We start from the raw sequence: 9,449 nt of genomic DNA, 5'->3' as shown, positions 1-9,449 counted from the left end.
GAAGATGGTGAGATGAGTGTCACGATCCATGGGTATGAGTGTGGTAAAAAATCATAAGAAGAAAGAAGAAAAATAAATAAAAACATGAAAAAAAAAAAAAAAATAGAATAGGTGAGTGAAAGTGACAATTGTGGTGAAAGTATGGTTTGAAATATTAGTAAATATGAATATATTGATATTTAAATTTTATGAATATATTGAAAATATTAATGGATGTTTTGATAAAAATATTGATGAAATGAAAATTATTTAGAATTCATGAAAAAATTACAAAAAAAAATGATAAAATAAAAAATTAAACATATTAAAGTTATTTTGTAAGTGTAATTGACATAGGTACGCCGAAGGATAATATATATTAAATTTTAAAAAAATATATCTCAAATTCCTTTAATATAAATATTTATTTATTTTAAAAATTAAAAACTATTTAAAACCAGTTTTTATTACATTTTAAATAACAAAATTAAATACTTTTTTAGATTTATATAAAATACTTTATTTAAAATTTAATTTCTAAAATTTTATTATTTGTGGTGACAATTTTTTGCTATTGACATTAATTTATTTAAATTATTAAAAATTATATTAATAATTTATCTTATCAAATTAATTTTAATTTATAAAATATTATAACTTCATTATTATTTTTGTATATTTTAGAAAATTTTAAATAAATTTATAATTTTAGTATTTAATTATCATATAAATGATGGCTTTTATATTTTTAGTAATTAATTAAATAAAATAAGTAGAATTAATTTATTTATTAAAATATTTTTTTAATAATGGATTTTAACATAACTTGTCCAACATATAGCAAAAGAGCGAATTAGCCTAGGTGGTCTTCAACCCAAGCCTTCTAGGGTTCGAATGCCCGCGGTGCAACTTCCAAAAAAATATTTAAAGGGAGTTTGACCGAGAGGCAGCCGTGTTGACTGGGCTGATGTGTGGGTTGTGAAACCTTGAAAATGAAATAAGCCCAGATTTAAGCTCAAAATATTAAATCAAAGGGCCTACAAAATACTAATGAAATGGGCTTGAAAGTAAAAGATGAAAATGGGTCAAACAAAAAGGAAAAAAAAAAAAAACCATAAAATTTAAAATAAAAATGATTAAATTCATAAATTTGGAACAAAGAAATGAGGACAAAATCGAGCTAAAAAAAATTAATAGTAAAAAAAGACTTTGGGCAAATTTTGGTTTCCATAAAAATAATTTTTTTTTTTTTATTCTGGTCCTAAATAATAATTTCAACATATTTAATAAATAGAAATGAATTTGATTTTTCATTCCAATTATATGTTTTAATGTTCTAAACATGACCTAAATGTATTTTGGTTCTAATTATATGACACAAATTTATTTTTCAGCTCAAAGTGGCTACCATCATATTTCAAAATAAAATTTTAAAACTTGTGATAATAAGATAATATAAACTAAATTTAAGTTATATCAAAATAACTTTAAATATAACAATAACTTATCATTCAATTAATCATAATTTTAAATTCATGATTGTGAGTTATAATTAAACTTGTAAGTTATTAATAAGTTAATATAAATATGCCTTATTAAACATTTCAAAATAAAAAATAACAATAATAGAACGTTAAATAATGAAAAATAAACTAAAATAAATAGTTATTATTTAATTAAATTATAAAAATAAAAAATTTCAAAATAATAATAATGAAATGTTAGATTAATGAAAAATAAATTAATATAAATAGTTGTTATTTAGTTATATTTAAAAAATAAAACAATTTCAAAATAAAAAATAATAATAATCTAATGTTAAACTAATGAAAAATAAATTCGTATAAACATGTCTTGTTATTTATTTAAATTTTAAAAATAAAAAATTATAATAATCCAATAGTTGTTATTTAATTAATTTTTAAAAAATAATAATCTAACATTAAATTAATAAAAAAATAAATTAATACAAACATGTTTTATATAGTTGTAATTTAATTAAATTTCAAAAGTAAAAAAATTTAGAATTAAAAAGTTTCAACAAAAAAAAATCCAATATTAAATTAATAAAAAATAATTGAGGCTCAATTTATTTGTGATTTGTTTATGGAATAATTCGTCCGATTGTCGATTGTAATGGAATTACCTCATTTCTTCAAGAAAGTCAAATTCTTATTAAATATATCTAATATTCTTAGTTTTAAAGCTATGTGGGATAAGTAATTTTTATTTTCTTTGAATTACTGAGATAATATCATAGAAAAAAATTATATATATATATATATATATATAAAAGGAAAAAAAAATCCATACTAAAATTTAATAACTCTTATACAAAGAAATCTCTACATCACCATGAAATGTATTAAAAAAAATGAAAATATTTGCTACACTCTAACAATTTAAACAATTGACAGACAATACTAATACGCTAATTTTTTATTTATTTTTATTTCTTTCATTTGCTCAATATATCTCCTCTTAATTGAAGTTGGGATATACTTGTCTTTTATTTTTAACAATTTTAATTTTTTTCATTTAATTTTACGAATAAAAAATAAAAATTCATTGGTAATAAAATTTACAAAAAGAAATACAAATATATCCAAGAAAAAATTTGACGGCTTAAAACATTTTTTGATAGATTGAAATTTATTATCAAATTTTATTATTAAGTTTTGAAGTTGGAAAACATTAGTAAGATACAATATTTTACAACTAAAAAGACGTTGAAGAAAAAAATACATTAAAAATGATATTGAAGTTCTTCCCTCCATGTAGAGCAAATTTTTTAATACTATATATAGTTGAAAATAAATAAAAATAAATAAAATATATTTAAAAAGCTTTAAACTTGAATTTATATCAACATTATACACGCCTTGAATTAGTGAGTGGTAATGTTTATCTTACAATTTTTTTAGTGATACATGTAGTGATAATTTAAAATAATTTAATGGTAAATTATAAATAAAAATAGTGGAAATTGAATAGTTTTATGGTATTAAATAAATGATGGGTATTTTTGAAAGGAAAAAAAATATAAAATAGTTTAACTTTTATAGATAAAAAGACTTTTTTCATATTCAATAACTTTTTTTTTATATAAATGAAAATTAATATTTTTTTAGAGGGATTTTTAGGTGAAAATGTTTTACAATTTGTTCTTAAGATAGTACCAATTTTAAAATTAATTAAAATAATATATAAATATAAATGACATAAACAACTCTTTATCATAATTATCCATCCAATCTTTTATTTTTTTTCTCTCTCTTTATTATTTATTAGAAACTTCTATATAGAAAAAAAAATATTAATACCATTATTTTGAAAAACCATTAATACAAAAAAAGAAAAAAAAAATGAAGTATGTCCATTTTTATTGTGAAATTATCACTAAGGAAACCACAAAGAAAAAGGGAGTTGCTATTCGCAACATCCCTTTTGCTAAACGTAACATTTTTTGTCATTTTTTTTTTCATATATACCATTTTTAATAAAGAACTCTCTCTAACATCCTCTCAACATATTGAACTTAAATTCTAGTTGATTAAAGTTGTGAATCACATACGAAATACAATGAATGACGAAATTCAATCATATGATGACAATTTTTATGTAAGATTTATAATTTTCATTTTTCTTATAAAGATATATATATATATATATATATATATCAAAAAAAAAAAAAAACCGACGACCTGGGTGGGGCTTCGACGTCCTTGGAGGCGACAGCAACGATGATGGTTAGGGTTTGAAGCAGGGATGAAAGTCGGTGACAACCAACGGCGGTGGTTGGGCTTAATTTTTTGCTTATAATAATTATAAAAATCGAATTTTTTTTATTGTTTATAATAGTTACTAAATTACTTTTCGTTTATAATAGTTAGTCTTCATGACATAAATTTTGGCTTATAATAATTATAAAATTCTAATTCTTTTATTTATTTATAATATTTACTAAATTACTAATTTTTTGTAAGAAAACATTATAATAGCCACATAAATTATTAATTTAAACAAGATTTGTTTTTGCCAATTTTCACCAATTTTACTAATTTCAACATTTTAATTTTTTTTTTTTGCAAATTTTAACTAATTGCTTCATGTTTTAATTTTTAAAATGCTTTAACTTTGTCATGTACAATCTCATATGAATTTCACATTAAAACATTGAATATAATAAAATCATTTTACATAATATACTTTTGGTGAAAAAACCATTTTATAATTTATTATTTAAAGAAATTGTTTTGTTTTAAAATATAAGAAGAATATGAAAAACAATTGAGTGTGAAAAATAAAAGAAAAGAAAAAAAAAACAAAGTTTATGTGGGGTGGGGGTTGGGGAAAAAAAAATGAGTGCAATTGGACGTGGGGTTGGGAAGGAGAGAGGGGATAGGAGAGTGGATAAAAGGGAGAAGACAGAGGAGAGAAAGGAGAGAAGGAATAAGGGAGAGAAGAGTGGAGAAAGGGGAGAGGAGAGAGAGAGAGGGGAAGGAATAAAGGAGAGTAATTTAGGAATGTAAAATGTTGGATTAGTAAAAATGGTGTTACGAATAGCAATTGAGAAGAAAAAAAAAAAGAATTTTCTTCTAAAATCTAAAATACTATTACCATAACCATTTAATAGGAAAAATCATATAAAAAAATAATAAATAAAATAAAATTTCAAAATTCTTATTAAAAATCATTTAATTGGAATAATAAAGAGATATGATATTATCATTATTAATTATTAAAATTAATAATTAAAATTAATTTAAAGTTAATTCATATTAAAAAAAATCATTCTAAGAGGTATGATATGATACACATCATTACTAAGTATTAAAAATTCATTTTAAAATTTGAAGCATACTATCTATTAAAAATTAAAATTAATTTTCAAAAATAAAATTATTGATATTCTACACCTCTAGATTTATCATATTACTAAGTATTAAAAATTAATTTTACAATTTGAAGGATACAATCTATTAAAAATTGAAACTTAAAATTAATTTTCAAAAATTAGATTATCAATATTCTACCTATGTAGATTTATCATAATAATAAATTTTAATTTAAATAATTGAAATGAAATAGTGATAAAATTAATGTTTAAAAAACAAATATATAACCTATAAGACAAGTATAAAAACTAATTTAATTAATTAATTATAAAAATATAAATAATAAAGAAATGTAAAAGATAATAATAAAATTTGATAACGAATTTTTATCTATAATATATATATATATATATATATATATATATATATATATATATATATATATATATAGTTTTTCATTTTTATTTTTTGAGTTAGGTTTCTTTTTCGATATATAATTTTTTTTTTTTTTGTCTTTGATATTGTGTTATCCCAGTTTCAAAAGAAATGAAAATTATTTATCCCACATCACTTCGAAACTAAAAATATTATATACATTTATTAATTCCTTACAAAATACAAGTACAACCAACATGTAAGCATTTAGCAGATGATAAATGAATTTAGAGAAAATTTAAGGCATCGAGCATCCTACATGATGGATATATGTTCCCACAAAGAGTGAATTTAGATGTCGGCATATGAGTGGAAAAAGTGGTGGAAAACCAATGTAAGCCGCAAAATTCCAAAGTTGCATATATGAGCTCCTCTCTCCAGCGACACCTCCCGAGCAGAAAAGAGCAGCCAGTAATTACTTGTTGATTAAACACTCAAAGTAATTTCATTTTCTTGGCATCACAGTGAGCAAGATCAAGTGAATCCGTTGAGATCCAAGTTTTTTTCGGCTACCTTTCAATATTGGGTGTCCTCTTCTCAGTGAAATATCAAGGCATTAGCATTTCCCTACTTGAGAAACATAAAGGGATTATATATATTTTTGTTATTGTTATTTCAATCTATGTTGCAACAATTATTGTTGGTAAAAAGCTTGGGCCCATTCGACTCCTCTCTGCCACAATTGCCCCAATCTTAATCTTCTTCATTTTGGCCGACACTTGGTTTATGGGTCATCCTTGTAGCAAAATTGGCATGGGACTACTTACGGCAACTATATCATTATCTTCTTCACCAAGCAAGTCATGTATTCAACTCATTTGCCACACTCATAACTCGTAGTCCCATGCCAATTTTGCTACAAGGATGACCCATAAACCAAGTGCCGGCCATCCTAATTCTGGAACTAAAATGAAGAAGAGTAAGATTGGGGCAATTGTGGCAGAGAGGAGTCGAATGGGCCCAAGCTTTTTACCAACAATAATTGTTGCAACATAGATTGAAATAACAATAACAAAAATATATATAATCCATTTATGTTCCTCAAGCAGGAAATGCTGATACCTTGATATTTCACTGAAAGGACACTCAATATTGAAAGATAGCCGAAAAAAACTTGGATCTCAACGGATTCACTTGATCCTTGATCTTGCTCACTGTGATGCCAAGAAAATGAAATTACTTTGAGTGTTTAATCAACAAGTAATTACTGAAATTCAATAATAAAAGCTTTCTCAATAATAAGAGCATACCGTTGTGTGTCCATGAAGCTGTGTAGATCCTGTTGTCTGTCCATGAAGTTGTGCTTTCTCAAAACACTCCAAGAGATACTGATCAACAGCCTTGAGGAGATCTTGTGTAATACCCATTTCAATTTCTACTGCTCTGGCGGATGTCAATCCATTAAAACAAAAAAAGAAGATCAGTATTATTTACTTGTCTAATTTGTCTGCAACTCTCTCACAACTAATTGTCTCTTATCATAAATTTTTGTCTGCTTCCCACTTACAAGGCCTCGCAGTTTAAGCATTTAATAAAATAAGTCAAATTAAAATGATATGTTGTTGAAAAGAGTTTATCCATACAAAGTATAAAATTTAAAATTTTCTTTTCTATTTTTTTATCATAATATGTATAATTTTTTTGAGTGATTCACTCAATTAACTTTATTTATATTTTTTAACATGTGAAATTATTTTAATAATCAGATTTAATTTTAATAATTCAGTAGTGATATTTCAATTGATTGTGTAATATTTTTGTTAATAATTCACTGACCTGAGATGATCGGCGCCGGCGAGATACGGGGAGAAGTGGAGCTTGCAGTGGAATAGGGAAGAGGTTGTTGTGTTCTTCAGTCTGGCTCAAAAATCGTGGATTTAGGGTTCGTGAAATTTAAATCCAATGGCATAAAAGCAAAGAGACCCCTAGAACAGATCCAGCAAACACAGCGAGCCAAAAAACAAAGCAATTTTTTTTTGTTTTCCTTGGGGGTTTTGCATGGATTTTCTCGGAAATCAAACGAGGATGAATTTTCCCGGAAATCAAATGGGGGATAGATTTTCTTGGGAATCAAACGGGGGTTGCCAAAAAAAAATAATAATAATAGCATGATTAGATTAGTACCTGCGAGGATCGAGTGGCAGAGGAAAATAGGGCCTTTCTAGGGATTCTCTCGTCTGGAGGGCAACTTCAGAAAAGGGCTTCTTCATACTTCGAGTGAGAGAAGCGGCTGGCCCTTTTGATTTTTAGATTTAGTAGATATAAAGAAGCCCTTTTGATTTTTAGATTCAGACGGAAGAGGTTGTTGTGTTCTTCAGTCTGGCTCAAAAATCGTGGATTTAGGGTTCGTGAAATTTAAATCCAATGGCATAAAAGCAAAGAGACCCCTAGAACAGATCCAGCAAACACAGGGAGCCAAAAAACAAAGCAATTTTTTTGGTTTTCCTTGGGGGTTTTGCATGGATTTTCTCGGAAATCAAACGAGGATGAATTTTCCCGGAAATCAAATGGGGGGTAGATTTTCTTGGGAATCAAACGGGGGTTGCCAAAAAAAAAAAAAAAAAGATTAGATTAGTACCTGCGGGAATTGAGAGTGGCAGAGGAAAATAGGGCCTTGGAGGGAAGTTCAGAAAAGGGCTTCTTGATGCCTCGAGTGAGAGAAGTGGGTTAAAAGATAAAAAAAAGGGAAACAAATCAGGAGAACAATTTTCCTCTCTATGTAAACAATTATTAATTATTAATTATTAATTATTAATTATCCATTTTTATTTTGATTAAATCAAAACCAGTGTCTGAAATATCGGTGGTATTTCATCGAAATTGCAAACCCTTTGCATGGGTTCAATCCCTGACTACCATTGGAGTATCATGCTCTTTGATAATATATGTTCAATTTAAATTTGTTAAGGTTCATCATTAAAAAAAAAACTAATTCTAATTATTTTATTTTAAATTATATTTAATTGATTAATAAAAATATAAAAATCAATATATAATTTTTTAATAAGTCTTTTTTATATTATTTATATAATAATTAAATATAAAAAATATAAATATTAAAAACAATCATATATGTACCATAATTTATTTCACACTGTTGAATTAAATAAGTTATAATTTTAATATTAAATGTATTATGATTCATCTCATTAATTATATTCTAAAAAATTATTATTACTTCACTTTTAAATTTTTTATATTTATCCTTTTAATTTTAATCTTTTTAATATTTAAATATTTTTATTATTTAAATATTAAAAATATTATAAACATTTTCTAAAATTACTCCAAAACACACTTTAAATTTAAGTTAAATAGTGTTTTTGATAAAAGTGTTTTTAAAAGAATCACCTATAAATATTTCTTTAAAAAACACTTTAATTGATTTTCTAACGGTAGAGTAATTTTTTATATTTTTAAAAATATTTCCTAAATTTTATCAAACATTTTTGTTTATAATACACTTTTGTTGAGTTAAAAACACTTTTTAAAATTACTTTCCCACAAACTTTTAAATTGACTTGTTTTGAATTTAATGCTTAAAATTGGAACACTCAAAACATAAGCACCCATAATTTCTTATAGCTCAGGCAATTGATGGAAAAAAAAAAAAAAGTTTTCCTTGAGAGTTTTTCTCTAGAGTCATCAAATGATTCATTTTTTAAAATTTATAAATATTATATACAATATTTTATAAAGATAAAAACATATTGTTTAAGTGAACCAATTAAATCGTTATTTAATAACACAATTTGACATATTATGATTAAAACTATAAAAAAAATATTATTTTTTATTTCATATAAATGCAACAACTATTTTTTAACCATTGTTTATTTCATATCAATTTATATTTTATAAAAAAAATATAAATTTAATTATATCTTTAAAAATAACTTTCAAAAAATTTAAAATTAAGGACCTTAATTTTTTTAAATAGTTTTAAAATTTTCAATATAAGTCTCTATGAGTATTAATTTTACCCTAAAAAATCTTATAAATAGTTAATCAAAACTATTTAAAATATATTGTGTCCTCAAGGAATATATATTGAAATATATTTAAAATCAATTTTACAAAACAATTTGTAAAAGCTCATATTTGAAATCAAAATGGTGCAAAACAATCCAAAAATTGAAGCATATATGTTGAAAAGCGTTGGAGTTGGGTTTGGGTTTGGCAAAATGAATGAAACCA

The 9,449-nt window shown here is 24.1% G+C and overlaps 1 protein-coding gene across 3 annotated transcripts; it reads right to left on the bottom strand.

The window, feature by feature from the left end:
• Nucleotides 1-5,384: 5,384 nt before the first annotated feature.
• On the bottom strand, nucleotides 5,385-7,869 carry LOC117932511. 3 transcript variants are annotated; one of them, XR_004654192.1, is made up of 4 exons: nucleotides 7,831-7,869; nucleotides 7,377-7,571; nucleotides 7,029-7,109; nucleotides 5,385-6,635 (listed from the first exon to the last, which is right to left on the bottom strand). XR_004654192.1 is itself a non-coding variant. In XM_034853783.1 (4 exons), exons 1-4 carry the CDS (start codon nucleotides 7,460-7,462, stop codon nucleotides 6,404-6,406), a joined length of 303 nt encoding a protein of 100 aa, XP_034709674.1. In that variant the 5' UTR covers nucleotides 7,463-7,747; the 3' UTR covers nucleotides 5,385-6,403. The 3 variants fall into 3 exon arrangements, 2 of the variants coding, with proteins under 2 accessions (XP_034709674.1, XP_034709673.1); XM_034853783.1 differs by lacking the exon at nucleotides 7,831-7,869 and having other exon boundaries at nucleotides 5,385-6,406; nucleotides 6,503-6,635; nucleotides 7,377-7,747; XM_034853782.1 differs by lacking the exon at nucleotides 7,831-7,869 and having other exon boundaries at nucleotides 7,377-7,747.
• Between the last annotated feature and the right edge of the window lie 1,580 nt (nucleotides 7,870-9,449).

The sequence above is a fragment of the Vitis riparia genome, chromosome 15, assembly GCF_004353265.1.
Source record: "Vitis riparia cultivar Riparia Gloire de Montpellier isolate 1030 chromosome 15, EGFV_Vit.rip_1.0, whole genome shotgun sequence".
NCBI lineage: Eukaryota > Viridiplantae > Streptophyta > Magnoliopsida > Vitales > Vitaceae > Vitis > Vitis riparia.
The sequence above is the reverse complement of the archived record's forward strand: the minus strand, read 5'-3'. Positions and strand labels throughout refer to the sequence as shown.